Below are 23,490 nucleotides of genomic sequence, written 5' to 3' on the forward strand. Positions count from 1 at the left end.
TTCTTCGTTTGTGAGTTATTTGTTTTGGTTTTTCCTACCTTAATTATTTGAATGAAAATAATCAATGGGAATATTGACCAGGCTGTGGGATCTGTGGATTTATTAGGGAGTTAAATCACGTTCTGGGTGAAAACAGAGTGATTTGGAGATAATGATGAATGAAAAAAGGAAAGTAGCATGTGGGTAAGGTAGATATAGCTCTCATGGGTCATAGGTGAACAAATTGATTAGGGAAAATCAATTTGCAATCACCTTTAGCTCTCACAACTATTTTGTAAGTAGTATGTCTATCACTTTTGCAGAGCTTCAGTAAAATGTAACTCAAAGATGGTCATCTTCAGTGCAAGCTTAGCATTCTTGTGGCTTATCTGACATTTACTCTTTTAAGTTGGATTTCTGCAGCAATATAGTTCAAACCCTTGTTCAAAGACTGAACCCTTGTTCTATTCCCCTTAGGTTTTCTTTTTTCAACAGCATTATTGTGGCTGCTGGTCTGTCATATTAAGTGGTCGAATGTGGTAAATGCAATGACTCCACCAAATGCTATTGTCTGAGGGGAACTCAGAAGCTGCTATAAGCCATTGAAAGACAGAACAAGATGTTGTTACAGTGAAAAAGCATTGTTCCTACAATGATACACCACTACTGTACAATACAGCAGAGGCAGAGTTGATGACTCATGATAGACAAGTGACTCACTGTTTAAGACAATACAAACTGCTTTGCACAATTTCTATTTAGGCATATACAGTACTGTACGGTTATTGGTCCCATTGATGCAGTACGCCGATTAGTTTCACCGTTATCTCTTTGAGTAGAGTTAAGGCTTTGTGCTTATACTGTACAGTTCATTTCTCAGATTAACCAAAACTGGTTCAAAGGAAAGTTTTCCTCAAACCTAGATTGCCCTTGAACAACACAGAGAGTCATTCTGAGTAGATTATCTGTAACTGTTATCAGCACAATCATGTCCAGGAGGACACTGCTCTTTTCATTACAACAGTTCTGGTAGCACTCATCAACCCTCAACCCCAAATGTACATTTAAAAACCACACTGTACAGTGACTGTGTCAGAATCATTTCCAAATAGTTTGAATCATGGGCAAAGTATTAAAGTTACATGCATAAAAGAAGAAGATACAAACAGAGTAGATTCAAAAATTAAATTAAATCACATAAATATGGCTGGCCGTTATAGTGCAGTCAGGAGAGAGAACAGTGGGCTGGAGAGAAGGAGAAGCAGCAGAGAAGGATGGCAAATGATTCAGCAACCCTGAAAGCCTGGGATAATAGGTTGAGGGGCGGTTTTAAGCTTTTGCCTCTGTTGCGGTTGCTTGGTGACAATCAAAGAATGACAGGCTCACATCTCTCAAAAGATGCTTTTTCATTTACTTTCAGCAAGATAGCCTTCCTGTATGCCATTGTAAAAGTGCTTCAGTTTTCTCCAGTGAAAGAAAACCCCACTGAATGGAAATATTGGATGGAGGACTTTCAATACATCTGGCTTTTTCTTTTTTTTCGATTCTCATTTAGTACATTTCAAAGATTTTGCATCCAACAATATAATAGAAATGGGAACGCTAATTATGGTGGAAAACAAATTTATCAATGTAAACATTTGACTGAAACTTTATTATATTAAACAGTAGACAGTAAATTATGGCCAGTTGAGGTGGCTCGGGCATCTGATAAGGATGCCTCCTGGACGCTTCCCTGGTGAGGTGTTCTGGGCACGTCCCACTGGGAAGAGGCCCCGGGGAAGACCCAGGACACGCTGGAGGGACTATGTCTCTCGGCTGGCCTGGGAACGCCTCGGGGTCCCCCAGGAAGAGCTGGTGGAAGTGGCCGGGGAGAGGAAAGTCTGGGCCTCCCTGCTTAGGTTGCTGCCCCCGCGACCCGACCCCCGGACAAGCAGAAGATGATGGATGGATGGATGGACAGTAAATTATTGCTTACTATACTTTTATTTCATATTAATTTCATCATTATGAAATTGGTTAGTGTTAAGTATGAAGTAATTTTGTAAAGAGCTTTAGCGCTTCAGATTCAGAGACAAAGATGCAGGATTAGGAATTTGATAGATATTCAGATATTTTTTGAGGCCAACATCAAAACATAATACTGCCACCATGTGGAAGCCATGAGGAACAATGGTCAGTCTCTGGTTGTGTTGAAAAAAATAAGTTTAATCATCTTAGGACAAAGACAGATATTGTGAGGCAAGACTTTAGAGAGACTTCATCTTGACTGCAGACTAGACTGTCTCTCCTATTTGAGTGCAGGGTTGGAACATCTGAATGTGTGCTTTGGTTCCTTCATTTTATATGAAGAACCCCTGTTTAACCAAAGCCACAGGATGGAAATACAAGCCCTCAAAATTTAACCACTGGTTCGATTAAACTGTTTTTTTTAGTGGCTTAAGAAACAAACCAATTTTACCCAGGAACATTCATCTCATGGATTATCCAAGAAATAGAAAATGTTAAAGAGAAAGTCCTAATCTTAAAATATTCAATGTGACTGTAGGACTGTTTGACAGTCTACAACTTTAATTGTACTGTAGTACCCCTTACACATTTCAACAATGTGTAACATTACAAACTAATTTTACCTATACATGTTTCTTATTTAATTTAGTTCGACAAATTAGAAAAAAATAGATGTCCTTGTTCTATTCTGTGTCTGAGTGTGATGACACCCACCTGCTGTCCAGCATTTGTCACATTTACAGCTCCCAGCTGTATGTTCATGATGACACCCATGAACAATCTTTGCTATTTATACATAGTGCAGGTCCCATATAACTTTATTATACAAGACAAAAACCTGTTCTCTGTTTAAGCTTGATTCATGAAAGCTTGAGAGCGTTGATCCATAAAGCGTAAAAGAACTGTGCAACTCCAGTCTGTGTTGTCAGACAAAGCTATGGACTGATTTGGATGTTCAGCCATGTGCCATGATTTTGTCAATTTGCCTGTCTTCAACATTACTGAGGCATGGTGTTGATCCCAGGCCGACAATTCATCTCTAGATGCTTTTTCACCTTTTAAAAATACAACCATTCAACTTGTAACTATAAAGGAGAATTGGCATCAGTAGAATGTCGCCTAGGGAAAGGTCAGTGGACCATTGTGGTTGTGGCATTCCAACTAAACTGTGGTGGTGTTTACAGGACACAGCTGTGTAATCTGTACAGTACGTGTGCTCTCCAGGCCGTGATACACAATGTCTCTATTGGGGAATGATGTACAGTACAGTTCAGAAGATAGTTTGAAGAATGATTAGGGAGGGGGAAATGATTAAAACCTGTGACCATGTGAGGGGTGATCGATGAGGATGATGGCATGGAGAAAGAGAAACACTCTTGCGAAAAAGGAGATGAGAAGTTGGGATGGTATCTCTCAATGTCCAAGGCTTATCAGCACATCAAGAACTCCATGATGCTGGTGAAATACCACATGCCAGGTAATAAGGTTTCAGGGGTCTTAGCATAAATCAGCTTTCCATCAAGGGAACTTATCAAGACCAGACCTGTACAGAGCGGCATACTGGACACTCCTTTCTATAGGACTCACAACTTTGTTAAGAAACATTGTAACAATGTCACAGTGAGATTGGTATCCCACAATATCAGTGGTCATCAGTTATTAAAGTGTTTTGTGTATACATTTCTGATGACTGTTCTGATAGTACTGTAAATTGTAATACATCATAGATCAGCTCAGGCAAGGTTATTCCATGATACAACTCAGAGAGAACAACATTTTTCAGATCATGTGATCAACAAACATGAGTCACTAAGACAATGATAGAATCTTTGTGAGCAGATGAGAATAGACATACTGTACAGTACACTCTATGTCAGGATCACAATTACGACCCCCCATTGCCTGCTTTGCCATACTGCATGCTGGTTGGTATTGGTTGCATGTGATTTATCACTGTCTGAGGTACATTGGCCACATGAAAAGGCGCCTGTTGTTTCCAAGAGATCAAGACTCAGAGTCACCATGAACAGAACAGGTGCCGATATACAGGTATGAAGAAAGAAGGCACCAAACAGAATCTTAACCATGAAGAAGTTACACAATATAGATGAAGAATAAACAACCCATTCAAATATATTATATACTTGGTACCTTAACCAGCTCATGAAAAGACTCATGACATTCCCATGTGACCTAAGTACTGTACTGTATTAGCCAATGGTTTCCTGCTGTTTGCTCAAAAATAACTGCTGATTTATACATATGGCCTTGATTTGTGCTCTTAACAGATTCACTCTGCATAGTTGACCCGCATGGTGTGATAAATCACCAGCCACAAGGGACTGCCCCCTGACTTGCCATGCCAAGTTCAGAGGAATGGGCGCACTTGTTTACCCAACCTCTCAATATATCACCCCAGGCATGTCTGTTAAAACATTTATTATCTACACTCGAGAGACTGATTCAGGCCTTTACAAGCATTTCTGGAAGTTTAGAGAGATATGCTCACAGCCAACAGTTCAAGCTAGGATTTTAGTGAAAGAAGACTTTTGAAGACTAAGATTTTACTATGGCAAAATCTTAGGAAGAATTTCTGATAGTGCCTGAATGATTGATACGATTGACAATGATTGCCTGAGCCACTTAATGTTGCCCATTTAGAGCCCTCAATCATGTCACTCTTGCACAATGTCTAGCCCCTTTAAGTGAGAATCAATGTTTGCTCTGTGACTCAATCAACAGATTTCTTTGTTGTAGACCATATTGCCATGATCAGTTAGCCAGATATTCTGAGTAAGCAGGCCCCAGTGACTAAAGTTGAGATTTCCTTCTGCTGGGTCATGTGTCTAAATAGAGGGGCAGACCCGGCTGTCTTGTTAGCACCTAAGCAGTTCTTCCTGATTGGTTTACCGCAGTGGGAATGAAAGCTATGTTGCCTGACATTTTATCAACATGGAAAAGGATAGCCTAAGGGGGTTTAATTCTTAATCCAGTGAGGTTTATATTGGCTCAGACCTAGTCACAATCCTACTCAGTTCCATTAGTGGACTTCTTGCATGAGGAAGGACAACCATGGTTAAAGACTGGCACCACTTCTTAATGCCAGCAGATTTTCGTTCTGCCCTTTGGAATAAACATATCTGGCGTTTTGTAAGCAGCAGCTGGCTTTGGTCTACATTAGGCTATATCTTTTTTATACATTTGTTCAAGATGCAATTAGTAGATTACTTTTCTTACCATAAAAATGTTAGGTAAATTCCAGGGAGAAGTCAACAGAGATGTGGACTGCACAGGGTATGAACCTACATGAATTTAGTCAGCCTTTGAACATGTGCCGGGAGCGGAAATCACCAACTGAAAAAACAATTTTACTGACATCACTGTCTGTCAGTTCCTTACATAACTGATTTGTTGTCATGACTTCATAACATTACATTAAACTTAGGCAGCTATGTATTCCCACTGTTCACTTCCCACTGTTAAATGCTCCAGAGTAGATGAGATTGCCAAGTCATCCTAGTTAGCTAGCTTTAGGTTTTCTCTTTTTACTAATTTAGTAACTCTGGTAGACTGTTATTGGTGGTTGCACTATAAATGGCAGACCCAGTACAACCATGACCTTAACATTCTTTCAACTCATAGAGCTTCTCATAGAGCTCACCACACAAGAGCAACTGCCTTAGAAGACAACAAAGAACATAGATGTACCGCATTTGCAATGCCATATCCTTAATTATGTAATAACTTGTAACATGATAAGAACACAATGATGAAAGGGATGAGTGGCTCTTTATCAGCCTCTGATCTGACATCTACTAAAGACCAAGTGGACATAAAAGCTTCCTTCAAGGTCAACATCAAACCCTTTGTTTGTCATGTCACATGGTAAGTACAAATTGTTGTCTTGCTTATTATTCTAGCATGATCTTACTTACAAAGCTTAAATTGTTTTGAAATCTTTCAAGTTATTAAATAGAAGAAGACAGTAAGTGGAAACCGAATTGTCTTAATGTAAGTCTTAAATATCCAAGAACCTTCTATTGTTTTTGAGTTTGCATATTGAGTTAGGTTTAAGGGATTAAATATTTTTTTATCCATAGATTTTTAGGACATACTGTAAGTTGTGTGTGAAGATATAATACCTGTTGTTACTGTATGCCTGACAATTTTAAATTGAGAACACACCATTCATTTTCTTGTCAGCAAATGTTTTGGGAAAGATAGTTAGACTGTCATCAGTAATTACTACTGTGAGGAAAACTCACCGCCAACTGGCTGTTGGTGCCCCTCTCTTTCTCATGTCACCAACCCCTCCCCACCCCCTCCTCTTCCTCTGCCTGTACAACCCTCCCCTTGTGTGGATCCATCTGCCTAAATACAGGAGAGCCTCACCTCAATGTCACTGTGTCTCGTTACCAGCAGATTGGCAGCAAAATAAAACTAATTTCTCCAAAGGATTTACTATCCAACAAAACCTTGAGGACAGCAAATATCCAGAAAGCAGTCAGAAAAGGTTTGAGGGGTCCTAGCTCTACACAGGCAACAGGTAAGTCTATGGTACCTTGGGTACCGCCATGAAGATAAATAATGATCTTCTAAGTGAAAGAATAGGATGGTATAAGGGCACTCCAACATTGTCTTTTTTCTGTGAGACCACTGCATGTTTATTCATAGTTATATTTTATTGTAGTTGTTGCTAGTTGTTGTTTACGCTTTAACCCACAGTTTTATTAATGACAAAAAATATTGCTGACTAGTCAACTTCTAACAATCCACAGCTTTGGTGCATCTATGGAAACTCATATTTAAATGAATGATTACACTTGCTTACAAGTCAACAATTAAAGTAATACTTTTCACAAGTTTATTTTCTATTGACTAATGATGTGTACACCTGTTTCAACAAGGACATATGATTTCTTAGTTTCAGTTTAAGACTAATCCATGGTGCTGAACCACTTGTAGTCTGGCAATGGCATGCCTTATGAAGTCCTTGCAGTTGGGTAACAGCTAAGTATAGATGGAAAAGCGTGCCAGTGTCTTGATGTCCTGCTCTTATCATGACTATCATGAGGTAGAGAGGAGCATGACGAGAAGAGAATGCTTGGCCTCTCAATGGCTATGCCAGTCATACACAGTTCTTTGCTCTCTGGTTCAAAATGTCAAGGCGGCCCAATTTATACCGGACCCTGCTTTACAGGGAGACCGGGGAAAGGTGTCAAATGGTTTAGTACATTTTATTCTAAAACTATAAGGTTCAAATTAAGAATACATTTATAATTAATTGTCTACGTAATTAGAAAGGCTGCGCCCAGATTTGTACTCGGGGAAGGACATTTCTTTAAGTCTGTTTGTGTACAGTTGTCAAACTGATTTCAATGTAAGATAATATACATTACATTGGTAATACAATACAGTATTGTAGTAGTAGCCTAGTACTATGTACTTTGTAAATTCCCAAAGGGAAATGGTGATGTTGCAGCAGGCAAGAGGAAAAAATAAGACTAGGAAAACATACCCAATATATACAGGGCTGTACAGAGGGTAAATCACAGGGTAAAACATATTTGTACAAAACAGTTTAACTCAGGTGCCACACAGGAAGACAGACGGGGAGACAGACAGGGAGACACACAGGGAGACAGACAGGGAGACAGACAGGGAGACACATGGGGAGACACACAGGGAGACACACGGGGAGACAGACAGGGAGACACACGGGGAGACAGACAGGGAGACACAAGGGGAGACAGACAGGGAGACACACGGGGAGACAGACAGGTGACGCAGGGAATACTGCTAACAGCGAATAGAAGTGAATAGCATGTGATGTGAATAGCATGAACCAGTAAATAGCATGAACCAGTGAAAAGCATGCACCAGCAAACAGATGAGATGAGTGTTGGTATATAAATAAACACAGAAGCCCTAATAAAGGGAGCAGTGTACCAAGCACTGTGAAATGTACCTAACATTAAACAAATAAACAGTGCAAACAGAGCAGTGTAAACAATACAGTAGAATCACAGATAATAGAGAATAAGATTTGAATGAATCTAGATTTTTTGGACAAAGGTGCCAATGGACCGAAAATGACGTTAGACTATGTTATTTATATCAGGTTAATGTTTGAAGTTCAGCTCACGAGGTATTTGCAAGTCTGAGGTATGGTGTCCACAGTTTTATGACCCATGTGAAATGTCACACAGGGTTAGCTCTGGCTGTGAAAGGAATTGCAATAAATCCTTTAGATCCAGGGTATTTAAATGTTTATTGGCAGTTTGACAACATCGCAGAAAATTGAAACACATTGCATGATATTCTATTTTGATTACTCTTATAACATTGACAATTGGGAGGCTCATGGTCACATGAACACAAACATGTTCACCCCCCCAAGTACAGAAAGAGGAGAGATACAGAGAAAGAGATGACACAACATGAAGAGGTCATTTGATCATATGCAAAACACATGCATATATATGGTCAATATTTCAAACATACAAGCATGTCACTACAAAGAAAGAAACAGATGGATGTTTTTGCTCAACTTGAGTGAACGATGCATTTGATTTAACATTGAGTTACTGTTGCTCTTTAATTTTGAAAATAACGTTTTGGACATACTGTTATGTAATTATTAGAAGTTGTTGTGTTTTTTGAGCGTTTAGTGAAATTACACAGAATGCTGTAAACCATGATAAGAGGTCTACTCAAAACTTTGGTGGAAACTAAATACAACTTATTTAAGTTATCTCATATCTGAAATAAATTACAAAAAAAACTACAAATTTGATATATTCATTTATTGAATAAATGACTTTTCACTTGGTTCATATTACTTAAATAAATTGAAGTAATCAGTTCCCTTAACAGTTATGAGTATTCTGAATTTATGGGGTTTACAGTGGAGGGATCCTGTAATACATAAACATTTATATTCCAGCCGAGGGTAAACTTGAAAGTCAAATTTGGTTCTTGTTTGTCTCAGCATGATGTGATGCCTTGCAAATTAGCAAAATTATATTATTGGTAAATTATGTACATTAATAGCTTGTTATACAATGGGTATATTTCCCTTGCAGCAGACCCTCTGGACCTCTGGATTTTAGATACAGTCCAAGATGTGGAAGAAGTCGAAGATCACAGACCAGACGGCAAACGGCCAAGGTAGAGATGAGAGGCAACATCCGTCAATTCTGACCCCTGGCATTCTTTATTCCCCCAACAGGTTTAGCATACTGTAAAAGTCAGAAGACTGGACACATTGTGGATGGAACACTTGCATCTATCTACATTCAGCTGATTGCATATTCATGTAAATGAAAATTATGTAATAAGAGCCCACAAGAATTGGCTTGCATATACTGAAGCAGATAATACTACAATCTTCTTGAGGAAAGATCTGAAGAAAAATATGCTCATGACATAATAAATAACTGTACAGTACCATTAAGGATTCCACTCTTAAACTATGGAACAATTCTCATAAAAAACAGTTGTCAATTCAATTGAACTATGATCATCCAGCTTGTTTGTCATCATCATCAAGTCATCATCAATTTTAGAATCAAAGAAGCCCATGACAGAAAGCAAAGAAGAACACAGGATGAAGAGCAGGACACTGTGGAAAAAGTGGAAGAGAATTTTGAAATGCAATTCTAAATTTGTAAAATATGATATATATATATATATATATATATATAATATACTGTTTTACAAATCTAATTCAATATCAGAACATGAATAACAACCTTGAGTAATTACAGTACATGAGCACAAGAAGCTACAAGTCTATCAAGGTCCACTGTGCACATTCTGTGTAACACATTCTGTGTAACAAATGTCTGTACATGTAAACAAAGATCTTCTAAAAACAGTTTAGTACGACATAAATGTGTGTACTGTCTTTTAATACTATATAATAATCCACATGTCTCTTACCATCCTGCCAAAGCAGTAGGCCTCCGCCATGCCTTTGCCAGGAAGGTGTTGTCCTCGTCATATCCACTTTCCTTTCCCTGTCATTTACCCGTCCATCCTGGGATTAACGTTGTTGCATCTCCTTCCATGTGACCCCCCTGTTTATGCACAACCAGGTCCTGAGCAGGACATGACCCACAAGAAAAGAGGTAGGCAGGGAATCAGAAATCAAGCCTTGCTTTTCATAAACATATGTTTTTTCCCTTTTTAATGAAAGAAAGTGTAATTTAATTTGTTTTTCCTCAACTATAAAATTTTGTAGAGGTCAAATTAATTATATACACTTTAGTAGGAAAAATACAATTCACCTTTATATTCATACAAATTACAGTGCTGCACTTTTTGGCCAAAGTTCAACATTTTAATCTCAAACTTCATTCTCTATGAAAAAAAGGCCTGTACTGTTCACCTGGAAGAATAATGAAGAGATTACTACAACTACTGCACATCCGATAAAAAAAACTTCTTCACATTTTTGAGACAGGCTGGAGTCAACAAAATGACCCCCTGAAAATATATCTTCAATGTATAGGACAGGCTAAAATCTCTCAATCTAATGTTAAATGAAACTGAGATGAAGAACAATCTTACATTATGTGAGCTACTACAGTGAAATCATCATCTCTGTTAAAGAACATGACTGACATCTGCTGGTAAAGATGAAGAATGTATCCATGCATGTCACAAACCATACTGTCCATGTCCATAAAGAGAGCATATATACAGTATGATATGTTTTCTTGATTTGGTTTTTGATATTTTGTCTACCGTCTGTCTGTTGTACAGCTGGCATCAAAAGGAAATCCAAAGTTCCAGGAGTGATGATCACACAGTATGTAGAGGAACTACCAGAAGGGAAGAGCACCCCAGACTTCCTACGCAAACCCATAGCTTTAACCATCCAAGAGGGTAGGTATTCCTGTCAGGGTTGAGCCCCTAGCTTGCATTTCTTTATCAAAAGGACTGAGTTTCCTACTACAGAACATTACATAAATATCTGGTAATGTTTGTTCATCGCATCTAGGGAAGTTAGCTGTTTTTAAAGCAAGGGTGAGTGGGGATCCCAAACCAGAGGTGACATGGAGACGAGCTCAGGGAGATATGTCAAACATGGAGAAATTTCAAAATAAATTTGATGAAGCTACTGGTGAATACCATTTAGAGGTAAGCATCCCAGTGTGTGTGTGAGTGAATATTTGCATGTGTGCCAACCTTTCCTGTTGTCCTTATATGTATATTTCCTGTTGCACTTCATTTATAATGCAAGATGCCGAAAGTAACCAGTGAGGAAGCAGACACCTACAAATGCTATGCATCCAATGAATATGGGAAGGCTGTCTGCACTGTAATATTGAATGTCATAGAGGGTAAGATCAAGAAGGATGTTTGAATGTGGACTGGATGCCTGTTTCTTAACATTAGTACACATCACTTACTCGAATGGAGATTTTGTGCTAATCTTCATCGTCATCATCGTTTTTTTGTTAGTCGGATTCAAGAAAAAGAAGGCTATGGAAGAGATGGATGCCTGTGAGTATTTAGGTTCTCTAATGACATGAGTTTCCCACCGTAGGATCTAAAAATACAGTTTGGATGTGAAAACACTCACAATCATCATCTGCATGTACAGTAATTATATAGTAATGAACAGTATATTACAGTCTTTCATTTATCCATTGACACACAGAATATGTTATATCTTTAGCATCAACAAACCCAACAGAGTTTAGAAAATTGCTGAGAAAAAGGTAAGATAAACTACAATATTTTTTACATTTATGACAAAATGATGTAAAGAATGGTACAGTTGGTGGTGCCTGTTTAGCATTCGTCATAACTTTAGTTTTTTCTGCATTTCTCATCTCTCTCATAATGTTCAAACAGGGCTAAGGGAGAGAAGAAAGAAGAAAAGCACGATGGAGAAATCGATGAGAGATTCTGGGAGGTCATCATGAGCGCAGATAGGAAGGATTATGAGCGCATTTGCGCCGAGTATGGCGTCAAAGACTTCCGTGTAATGCTCAAGAAACTCAACGAGAAGAAAGAAGAAAGAGAGGTGGAGCAGGCCAAGGTTTGAGAAGAGGGCCCTGTCAGTATATAGTTTGTCTAGTCCCCATCATGTCATCATCTTATTTCTAACTTTCATTTCTTTCCATTCCTCTCATGCTCTTATCCATTCCCACCAATCCATCCCTTTGTTTCTGTCTCTGGGCATTGTTCTCCACTCAGTATGTTGAGTACCTCAGTAACTTGAAACATATTGACCTGAAAGGAGATGGCTCTGCCAGCTTTGAGTTTGAGATGGAGCTCAAAGATCCAACCAGTAGAGTTTTCCTCTACAAGGTGAGACGGCTTGAGGTTGACCTTAGATTTCCACATCATGCAAGTCTTACTTTCCAACAATGAAAACATTGTGAGACGTAATTCAGTATTTTACGGCAAGGAATTCTTAACATAGAATTCAGTTTACAATGTGAAACTATATTTCCATAATCATTCATTACCACACAAATCACATTGAGTTTGATCAGGAGTTTGAGACATAAAAATAAGGACAATGTGGTATTGAATCTTGCCGTTCTATTTGTTTTTATACACAAATGTGTACACCTCTAGGACGGTGTGATGTTACCTTTCAGCGATGAAATGGCAATGAAACACAACCTGAAGACTGTAGGAAAAAAGTTAATCTTCACTGTCAAAGACCTCTTGCCAGAAGATGCTGGACTGTATCAAGTGGATGTTGAGGAGGTCAATGTTTTCTCCACTGACTTCAAGAGTAAGATCACAAAAGAGCAGCTGATATGCTGGGTGATGTGTCAGATTGCCAATGCTACTCACAGTATGCTCAAAATTGTATGTCCTCTTGTGTCCTGATTACTTTGTCCTGTGGGCTTTTCTCTGCTTTTCTTTTCCAGTTCCCTGCGTTGACTTCATCGTCAAGATCCAAGAGGTGAAAGCCAAAGAGAGAGAGGATGCCCTCTTTGAGTGTGTCTTGTCCCATCCAATAGCCAGGATCAAGTGGACAGGCAAGAACAGCCCCCTGGAGCATGGTGACAAGTACAGCATCAGTGCATCAGAGGACAAACTGATTCACAGACTGCTGATCAAGGACTGCATGCAGTTGGATAAAGGCATTTACTCTGCTTCAGCTGGCATAAAGTCCTGCAGTGCTTGGCTGATGGTGGAAGGTAATGAACAGAATCCTTATTCGTACCAGTACACATTTTGCACCTTCAGTACCCATACTAACTAAGCTTACTGTTTTATGTGCTCCCACTGTAATTTCCCCAGCTGACACTGAACCTGCACCCACTGGTAAAAAGAAGGCCCGCAAAACAACCCAAGCAGGAGGGGCAGGGGTTGATTTGGAGAAGCTAGCTGAGGAGCAGCAGGGTAAACTGCAGAAGGAGAAGGAGGAGAGAATTGAAGCCATCATCAAGGCCAAAGAAGAACAGCAGGCAACAATTGCTGAAAATGTGGTTGAAGAGAAGGCTGCCGATGATAGTGCATTAGTTGAAGACCCCCCAGTGGGAAGGGACACATCTAAAGATAAACAAACAGAGATACCCCCCAAAAAACAAGAACCTCCTGTGGTGAAAAGTTCAATTAGTGATGGGGGCCAATTGAAACCTGTAAAGGAGGAGCCAAAAGTAGATGCAAGTCCTAAACCTGTTAAAACAAGTCCAGTTGTTCCTAACAAAGTCATAGGTAAGATGTTATCTTGTAATTTTGTTATTTCAGTTAACATATCATACAAATATACATATTTTGTGGTCAATGTCAGGAATATCGCATGGTTGATCACAATGTACAATGTACATATTGCTATTGTATTGACACTGTATTATATGATCACTGATAGCACCACCAAAAAGTGATGTACCTGAACCAGACACACAAGCAAGCGAGGGTGACAACTCTGGACGTAAGAGAAATACTGGTCCACCAGTTTCAGACAAGGTCATTGGTAAGATATACTGTACACTAAATTGGTCCCTTTGGCTACTGCATGGACGCACAGGTCTAAACTATAAGAAGGCAGTATAAGGAAGTTATTATAGGACTGAATATTATATTAACTGTATAAATTATAAACAAATGAATGTTGAATACTTTGAATTATTAACTAATTCTAGAATACTCATTAATCAATTTCCATCTCAATCATTTCACATACTCACTACATACTCACTACAGTACAGAACAATCAGCATTTCCATTAGATTCAATAATACTGTATGATCACGGCTTGCAGAGCACAAACAGAACAGACAAGTGTGTTACAGAGTATTACTTTATACCAACATACATAGTAATACTGTACTGTAAAAGTATATGGTTTGGTTTTGGGTGCCTTTTTTTTCTTGTTTTTTTTTTACTTTTTGACTTTTTTGACTAGTTAAATAGTAAAAACATATGCAAACAAAAAAATAATATATATTTTTTCTTGTTGTAAAGTACTTTTACATATATAAAATCTAAGCAATACTCGCTGAGAGGATGTAACACAATTTATATTTTTACATTGCTTATATCAATGTTAGAGAAATCTAACAGGAGGCACAATAGAGTTGTTGCACAGGTTAAAGCCAGGCACACTGTACTTTACACATGTTCAGCCTGGTTACATGGCCTACTCAACAGTTAGTCTACATGGTCATTCATATGTACTGGCGCTAAGATAAAAAAAAGAAATGGTAAACAAGTTTTATGTATTTACCTAGAATCTTTATCTATTTAGCAGCCTGTCAGAAGTTACTCCTCATATTTTGAGTTGTTTAGAAATGTGCAGCTAACTGAAAATTTAGTAAACATAACAATTAATTTACCAACAACATGTGTGTTAAAATAACTAGTCGCATGCAGGTGAATTTGAATGTTTCTCTTTTGAGAATTTTGTCAGCTTCCTTTGTGTCAAAGTTTGGTAGGTGGGTCATAATGACCCATATGTGATAAATGTTGTATTCATTTGTTTTTGTGGTGTTCTACACTGCAAGACTCACCGTGTCTCTTTTTTGTTCATCTTTATATATTGTATGTTCCAGTGTAAACATGTATGTCCTTCGTAACTTGTCTTTGTTTCTGTTTTCTTGGTGTTACTATGACCACAAAGCCTGACGTTTATTTTTCAAATTGAGCAAAAATGAAAAAACACCAAGTTTATTCTTATTCCACGGCCAAATCACAGATCCAAAAGAGGGTCAAAGTGGGCCAGAAGAGCCTGAGGAGTCACCTGAGTCTAACAAGAGCTCAGGACGTACAAGGCAGGGCCCACTACTGAAAGATACAGTGATTGGTAAGACAGCACACGTTCCGCATTGCATGGAAGAGAAGTTCGGATGCTTGGAAAATGACTGTCATTGGACGCTGACAGTTGAAACATTCCTCTAGAGGGAATGTTTGAGATTTTTTGAATAATCTACAAATGTGCGAAAACTTGTGTTTTATAAGCAGTTAATTAGTAATAACTAAGTGAATACATAAGAACAATTATTTGCATGTCTATGTTTCCCTATAATGTCACAGTAATTGGGCTTTGCAAAAGTTTTGTGAAACGTATTGTATCTTGTACGTTTATATTACGTTTCATTACACTTGAGAGCTTGCAAGGCCAAGAGACTTAAACAAGGCTGGTTTTGTACAGCCCAATACAGTGTACTATAATCTGCAACACCTAAAGCAAGGCAGAATAACAAAAACTTTGGTTTTTACTTTACAAGTATACTTTGTTACTATGTATTTACCTAGTGTTACTGTATAATTAACGGGCAGTAGACATTTTTTTAACCCTATGAGTTTTGTGCAATTACTGTTCCTAATTTGTATGAGCCTAACTCAGTTACCAAACTTCAAAAATTATTGTAAAAAAAACAACAACTCTAATAAACTCAGACTATAAACTATGATTAGAAAACCACCATGAACACGAGACTACTTGCTGAGGTGCATGTTATGAGGCTATTTGATCAATCTTTCTTTACTTTGTGTCTTTGACCTTGTCCCTGTTATGTGTTGTATGTGTTTGTGTTCTTCATGTTGGGTTGATGTTGTATTGTACAGTGTCTTTGTTACATCAATGTGCTATATTGTATATTACAGCCTATGCCGTCTTTGTTACAGTTTATGTCCTTTGGGACTTGTCTTTGTTTTGGTTTCCTTGGTGTTACCATCACGGTCATGAAGCCTGATTTTTCATTTTAAATCTAACCAAATGAAAGATTCCACCAAGCCTATTCTTATTCCACGGCCAAATCACAGATCCAAAAGAGGGTCAAAGTGGGCCAGAAGAGCCTGAGGAGTCACCTGAGTCTAACAAGAGCTCAGGACGTACAAGGCAGGGCCCACTACTGAAAGATAAAGTGATTGGTAAGCACACACATTCTGCTATGACTGCATGGAGCAGATGAAGTTCTGAAGTTTGGAAATAACTGTCATTTCACACAGATAGTTCATTTGAAACAGACAACATTCCTGCAAGGAAAATTTTGAAGTTAATCCCATCAAGGACATCCATTAAGAATTTATGTCGGTAATGCTTTTCTTTTAATTACAATTAATTACTGTATTAATTCACTGTATTCATCTGTAGTAACAATGTATTGGTTTCTACAATATATTGTCACTGTTATTAACTATTGTTAGACACAATTCTTGAGGACACAACTGAGAGTTGTTGGAACAGTAAACACAAATGAGCAATGAAAGATCACACAAATGGTAGGTGTTTAAAGGGATGTCTAAAGGATGTCCATATGGGGCCCATTCCATTTGCCCAAAAATAGACAAATTAAAAGACATTCTATCAGCAATTAAAGACAGAGAAACATTTGACAGAAAGTGGAAAAAACTAAATCACTTTCAGTGAGAGATAAGACAAGAGGTGTAGCCCTCATAGTGTAACATATCTTCTGTCTCCGAATGCACTATCCTGGCAGGGCTTGAATACCAGCAGGTCATGCACAAGTGAACCACATCCTGACTAACAATCCAACCAGAGAGCAACACGCCTGGACAAAATCTAACCATAAATCCAATCTCAGCCGAAAAAGGCATAACAACAACGAAATATTGAACCCCCCGACCCGCCTCATCTATGTAGAGTACACTTTATTTACCTAGTATTACTATGTAATTAACAGACTAAAAAGAATTACCCTCATGTTCGATGCTGTGTAGAAAGGAAGTTGTGCCTAAACCAACATGAAGTACAACAATAACAAATCTGAAATGAGAAAACTGCCATGGATAATGTCTTATGCATGCAAATGTATCTTTGTATGTTATGGGCACTATTTGACTAGCAAGCATCTGCAGATGTTACGCTAAGGTTTTGGTATAGGAAAACAGAAATACCTTTATTCATTTTATTAAAAAGGTATTTCTTTTTAATTCTATGTTTATTGCCTTTTCTATTAGATTTCCCTACACCACAACCAAGAAAGAAGCAATGGTGTTCTTGTTATTCCTTTCTTTCTATTAACTGAGTCTTTGTTCGGTTCATCTCTATACACTGAACAGTACAGTGTTATTTTGTCACAGTGTGAGTTTTTTTTGTCACAACATATGTACTGGTTTGTCTTTGTTGTGTCTTGTTAATGTCATTTAGTCTGATATTTTACATCAAATCTAACTGCATCCACAAAAATACATGTTATCCCAAGGCCAAATCACAGATCCAAAAGAGGGTCAAAGTGGGCCAGAAGAGCCTGAGGAGTCACCTGAGTCTAACAAGCGCTCAGGACGTACAAGACAGGGCCCACTACTGAAAGATACAGTGATTGGTAAGACAGCACACGTTCTTTACTGACTGCATGGAAGAGAAGTTGTCATTTGACAATGTCAGTTGAAACACTCCTACATGGGGAATGTTGAGTTGAACCTCAATAAAGGACACCTTTATTACAAAATGAAGTACATAGTCTCACTAACCTAAGTAAACTCACCAGTATTTGTCTTGCAATATGTTTGTCCATGGGGTGATACAGAAGGAATGTGCAAACAGCAGGGCCATTCACATCCTCTACCTTTACTTAGCTGCATTTAAAAGTACAATAAGTGAGATTCTTTTAGTTTTGTCCCCTATAAACATGTTGTGTAAGCTAATCTGAAGCACTCTGAACATTATTTAGCAACACAGACAGCTCCGTACCAGTGGAGCAGCCAGATACTCTACAGCCAATTGTTTTCCAGAAATCCTGTTCCACCAGTCGCCTTTGGAAAGTGTCTTATTTTGTGAAACCCCTGTCAATCAACTCGAGCTTGAGGAAAGCGGAGAAGTTCAGACAAGAATTGGGGGCACTGTTTCTCACATTTAGATATATTTTTTATTGTTACTTATTGCAGCTTTAAGTACAAAGAATTATGAAAAATTATGACAATAAATTATGAAACTTTTCATAATTATGAAGAAACGAAATTGTACATATGATATAATCTAATATCCATGTCCAAGAAAAGAAGAGCAAAAAGTTAACAGAAGAAGAGATGCAAAAACCTGAAGACTTGTGTGAAGAGCATGAAGACAAGAAACAGAAACTAAACAGAAAACTAGGCATCCGAACAAGACAAACAATATTCTTGTGGATTCATTTCTTTTTTTCTTTCTTTTTCTTCACTAAAAAGTATCGAAAAATTGATTACTTGATCATTTTAACTATCAGACCAAAGAGAAAAAATCTCCCACGTTTCTGGTAAGTATGCACTAGACCACTTGTGGATCCGTTAAGAGTCTCTGAGTTGTTGTTGTTGTGTATGTCAGATCCAGGAGTTCAGTTTGTCAGTGGGCTTTCCGACGTTACTGCCTTGATGGGCCAGCCTGCTGAGCTCCTCTGCAAGGTGAACAGTGAACAATGTGAGGGTGCCTGGTTCCGAGATGGCAAAAAGGTTAGTCCTCAGGGAATACAGTATGTATGTACAGTACATGTGCATGCGCATAATTATTTTTTACATGTCTTATGGTCCCATTACATTAATATGTATTGTACTCCCATGCCTCTCATTTCAGATATCTACAGAGGATGGCCTTACAATATCTAAGGATGGATCAACCCACAAGCTGCTCATCAACAGCTGCCAGGAGGAACACTCAGGGAAATACCGTTTTGAGGCAGATGGACGTAAAACTGAAGCAATGCTCAATGTTAAAGGTTTGAAAACTGTTTTGTAGACATTGTATTATTACTTCCCACTGCCACAAAATGAAATCTTACCAGTAAAATCCCATTAAAAAAATGTAACACAATGTAACTGTGTACTATTGAAGATCCCCCTAGGTTTGACCAAAATGACCTGGATGCATTCTCCAAGCCTGTGACAGTCAAAGTTGGTCAAAATGCAATTTTCAAGCTGCCTTTTGTTGGCTGTGAGCCCATGAAGATCCAGTGGTACAGAGATGGAGAGGAGCTTCTGGACGAGAGCAATGTTAAGATAGAGAAGTCAACAAGCCACAGCCGTCTGCTCCTTAGCAAATGTCAACGCAAAGAAACAGGAGAGATCAAGATAAGACTCAAGAATGAGCATGGAATCCTTGAAGCTGTGTCTAAACTCATTGTGCTTGGTGAGTTCAAAGGCAGACAAGGTTAAAAGGCTAAACAAAAAAGTTCAACTATTATCAGTCATTGTACAGATCACATACTTCATTGTCTAGGTTAGACAAACTGTTACTCTTTCATAGTCATACAATTACGTAATCTAGCTTCTATTGTTGCTCAGTTTTCTAATCAGGCAAAGAGCCATGGATGTTGCATTTTGTGTGGTAATCATTCTCTCTGATTGTCAGACAAGCCTACCCCGCCCCAGGGCCCTGTGGAGGTGCTGGAGAGCTCTGCTGTCTGCATAGACATCAAATGGAGGTCACCAAAGGATAATGGTGGGCGCCCAGTGAAGAACTACCTGCTAGAACGCCAACAGGTGGGGCGTAACACCTGGAAAAAGATTGGGGAGATCCCTGGTGTACCCACCTACAAGGATACAGATGTGGATCATGGAAGGAAGTACTGTTATCGTATACGAGCTGTTACCGAGGAAGGCATCAGTGAGATGATAGAAACGGATGACATCCAAGCTGGAACTTTGGGTGAGGTTTGTTTCGCGATGTGGCACACAATACAACACAGGGATATTGAAATACCAGTCACCACACTATGCCCTAAAAATGTGTGTATGTCATGTCTCCAATATTTCAGCCTTCCCTGGAGTCCCTGCTCCACCAAAAGTGGTCAGTGCTTCAAACACCTGTATAAACCTAACATGGACTGCACCCTCCAACACTGGTGGCTCACGCATCGTAGGCTATACCCTTGAGAAGCGCAAGAAGGGGAGTAATCTTTGGAGTTACGTCAACCCAACTGAGGAGCCAATACAAGGTTTCTAGATATTTCTTTCATCTTAAAATGTAGAAAATATGGCGACATTTAGCATTTCAAAATGCCTAAATTTACTCTTATCTCAACTTCAGAAAAGAAGTATGTCGTAAAAGACATTGCAGTAGGGATGGAGTATGAGTTCAGAGTGACTGCAATCAATGTTTCTGGACCTGGCGAACCTAGCAACCCTTCAGAGTTTGTGTTTGCAAGAGATCCTAAGAGTGCGTATAGTGTGTACAACATATGAGATTACAAATTGACAAATGTAACAAAATAATTCAACATGTTTGCTAATACAGAGCTTGTAATAACTCAAATGTAATGTTTTAGAGCCCCCAGGAAAAGTTGAAGATCTAAAGGTGACAGACACGAGCTACACCACCCTGTCTCTATCATGGACTAAACCAAGAGAGGAGAAGGGGGTCCAAGATGATCCCAAAGGCTATTATGTAGAAGTCCGTCAGGCTGAGAGCCTTGAATGGGCCCGTTGTAATGTCACCCCCATCCTCCTGACCTCCTTCACTGTCAAAGGCTTGAAAGCATTGTCTATGTACTGGGTCAGGGTTATTGCCACCAATGAGGGAGGCGATGGTGTGCCCCAAGACATGGACAACTACATTCTGGCTATGCCCCCACCTGGTAGTGGATGTTCCCAATGATAATTCAAAGTAAAATCAATCCGTATAGTAAGCTATTTTGCATTATACACCATTAATTCCAAATATTATCTACCATTTCCTTTCAGTGAGACCACGCTTCACAAACAACAAGGTGAAGAGTTTTATGGTCGTGAGAGCAGGAAACACAGTCAGGATCACAATAAACTTTGAGGTAAGTAAAGTAAAGTAAAGTTGGTCAAACGTTAAGAGCTGAAATGTGTTGTGTCACAGAATCTTGTTAACTTTCTGAGCACCTTACTAGGCCTCTCCGTGGCCAGAAGTGGACTGGCTGAAGGACAATGTTCCTGTGACCAAGCGGGTAACCATCAGCAACTCTGATGGGTCATCACAGATGCTTATTCCTTCTTCTGAGCGCTCAGATTCTGGGGTCTACACTATTATGGTCAAAAACCTGGTGGGCCAGGAGACCTTCAGTGTGGAAGTCAGGGTTACAGGTACACAAACTAATGGAGGGACATCAATCTTTAGATATAGTAGCTTTACTTCTTGGTGTTGCATAGATCTAGGCATCTTCAGGTAAAGGATGTCTTCCTATAGAGTCATAGTCTATTGACAATGTCTCTGACCCTGGCCACAGATGATCCAAAGCCTCCTGGACCAGTGGAGCTGGAGGAGAACGTCCCTGGCACAGTGACAGTGATCTGGGAGTCGTCCCCTGATGAGAAGCGGGACGACCACCTCCACTACACGGTCTCTAAACTTGAATCAACCAAAAACACCTGGAGCTCGGTGGCCGATAGGGTTTTCAACAACAAGTACACCGTTTGCAACATCATGCCCGGAAGGGAGTACCACTTCCGTGTCTATGCCAAAAATGACATGGGCATGTCAGCACCGTCTGAGTCACCTACCTGGGGCATAGAAAGAAGGAAAGGTACCGTGAACCAGAAAAGAGATTCAGTTGCTTTGACTGTCCACAACCCAAAATAAGTTTATTATTGTTCACTTTATACGAATATTATACTGTATACGGTAGGTTGAATAACCCCACGCATATAATCCTGACAGCTCTTTTCTATTCCTTTTCAGAAAAGTTTGTGGTGAACATGCCAATCTACAAGACCTGTGATTTGAGGAGCCCTCCAGCCTTCCTCGTTCCGCTAAAGCAGCACAATGCTCCAAAAGGCTATGAGTGTTATATCAGCTGTGCCGTGAAGGGTGATCCCAAGCCTCGCATCACCTGGTACCGCAATAACGTCAGCCTCAACACAAACACCAACTACTACATCTCCAACATATGTGGTGTATGCTCCTTGTTGATCCTCCATGTGGGGCCCAAGGATGTGGGCGAGTACACCATCATAGCAGAGAATGCCATGGGCAGGGCTGAGTGTTCCACCAAGTTCTCTGTCAGAGGTTAGAGGCTAACTAATGTTATAGCATTAACCACGACTGATGAAATGAATTGTGAAAATATTCAAATTGTCTTTTTTCTTTGTATTCACAGAATGAAGAAAATGCCATTCTCATAGTTTTATATATTCCATGTTTTGATGTTTCATCATGTTGGGTGTGATATTGAAATGAATGTCTTGGTTGAAAAAATTATCTTAATGCATGGCTATGCTGTGCAACATTGGAAACTGAAAGCGTGTCTTTAATACCCTATCTGACAATTACACAAACGAAATCCACATCCATGGAGGCATAATACCATTATAACGTATTGATTACATTTTAAAAACACGAGTTTCAACATTTATAAATTTGATTCAACATTCCTCTGGAAGCCCATTCGTGACTGAATAATAATAAGCATTGATGAAAACTGCTTCTCGTGAAGGTGAGAAACCCAATGCAGGTTAGGGTGAAAAGTAACCTGACAACAATGTAACAAGTAACAATGTAACAATGTTCAAGTAAACAAGTACACAAGTAGCAATATTCATAGCTAAACTTTTGAGCTATGAACATTGCTCTATGCCTAAAAAACAAAGAATAAACCATTGTCAAAAATATGATTTTGGATGTGAAATGTGTTCGTTATTATTTTCATATTTAGATTTATTTATCGTTTACGCATAAAACACCCATACATTTGCACGTGTGGGCTTTCCAAACTGCACACATGGTACAAAGAAACCAGCCACTCACGGTCCTGGAACGCCCCCTTACCCTGTGCTTCTCTTCCTGGAAAAGGGTACCACATCCACGCCTTTATCCTTTCTCCTCTGCACAGTCTGCAGCCCAACCCCCTTCCACACGAACTTGCTTTTTAGGCTACTTTTACAGCCGATTGAATGAGGACCCCTTAGCGCGGCGTATCAATTATTAGTGAGAAATTGAATAGGACTTCGTCATAGTAATTCACTGTATGCGTTCTTGCAAATATTTTTAACAATCGGTTTGCTAAATACCCCTCTGGCCTGTTGGAACATTGTGTGAAAATGACAGCAAAGCATCGGGGAAAAGGAAAAAACAACCATAAAAATGAAGAGAACTCTTTCAGACACGAAGTCCTGGAGTCGGAG

At 39.1% G+C, this 23,490-nt stretch overlaps 1 protein-coding gene across 9 annotated transcripts; it reads left to right on the forward strand.

Annotated features, from left to right (window-relative positions):
* The first annotated feature begins 6,350 nt into the window (after window positions 1-6,350).
* LOC134018953 (immunoglobulin-like and fibronectin type III domain-containing protein 1) lies at window positions 6,351-22,980 on the forward strand. 9 transcript variants are annotated; one of them, XM_062459352.1, is made up of 29 exons: window positions 6,351-6,535; window positions 9,075-9,159; window positions 10,089-10,121; window positions 10,759-10,881; window positions 10,997-11,136; window positions 11,240-11,339; window positions 11,461-11,502; window positions 11,678-11,720; window positions 11,857-12,043; window positions 12,202-12,315; window positions 12,589-12,751; window positions 12,891-13,163; window positions 13,267-13,683; window positions 13,838-13,942; window positions 15,164-15,271; window positions 16,234-16,341; window positions 17,637-17,756; window positions 18,734-18,858; window positions 18,980-19,121; window positions 19,238-19,531; window positions 19,754-20,050; window positions 20,160-20,339; window positions 20,432-20,560; window positions 20,670-20,978; window positions 21,085-21,170; window positions 21,261-21,453; window positions 21,597-21,893; window positions 22,049-22,375; window positions 22,467-22,980. In XM_062459352.1, the coding sequence occupies exons 2-29, from the start codon at window positions 9,114-9,116 to the stop codon at window positions 22,469-22,471; spliced, it is 4,506 nt and encodes a 1,501-aa protein (XP_062315336.1). In that variant the 5' UTR covers window positions 6,351-6,535; window positions 9,075-9,113; the 3' UTR covers window positions 22,472-22,980. The 9 variants fall into 9 exon arrangements, with proteins under 9 accessions (XP_062315336.1, XP_062315334.1, XP_062315337.1 ...); XM_062459350.1 differs by having other exon boundaries at window positions 15,164-15,270; window positions 16,221-16,341; XM_062459353.1 differs by having other exon boundaries at window positions 15,164-15,270; window positions 16,221-16,341; window positions 17,649-17,756.
* Window positions 22,981-23,490: the final 510 nt, after the last annotated feature.

This window comes from Osmerus eperlanus, chromosome 4 (assembly GCF_963692335.1).
Source record: "Osmerus eperlanus chromosome 4, fOsmEpe2.1, whole genome shotgun sequence".
NCBI classification, from domain to species: Eukaryota; Metazoa; Chordata; class Actinopteri; order Osmeriformes; family Osmeridae; genus Osmerus; species Osmerus eperlanus.

What these genes read in the sequence shown, in the direction of transcription:
- LOC134018953 (XM_062459350.1), top strand. Translation starts at nt 9,114, where the DNA reads ATGTGGAAGAAGTCGAAGATCACAGACCAGACGGCAAACGGCCAAG. An exon ending in AATATTGAATGTCATAGAGG is followed by an intron (nt 11,340 to 11,460) that starts GTAAGATCAAGA and finishes TTTTTTTGTTAG; the next exon opens with TCGGATTCAAGAAAAAGAAG. An exon ending in GGTTCCGAGATGGCAAAAAG is followed by an intron (nt 18,859 to 18,979) that starts GTTAGTCCTCAG and finishes CTCTCATTTCAG; the next exon opens with ATATCTACAGAGGATGGCCT.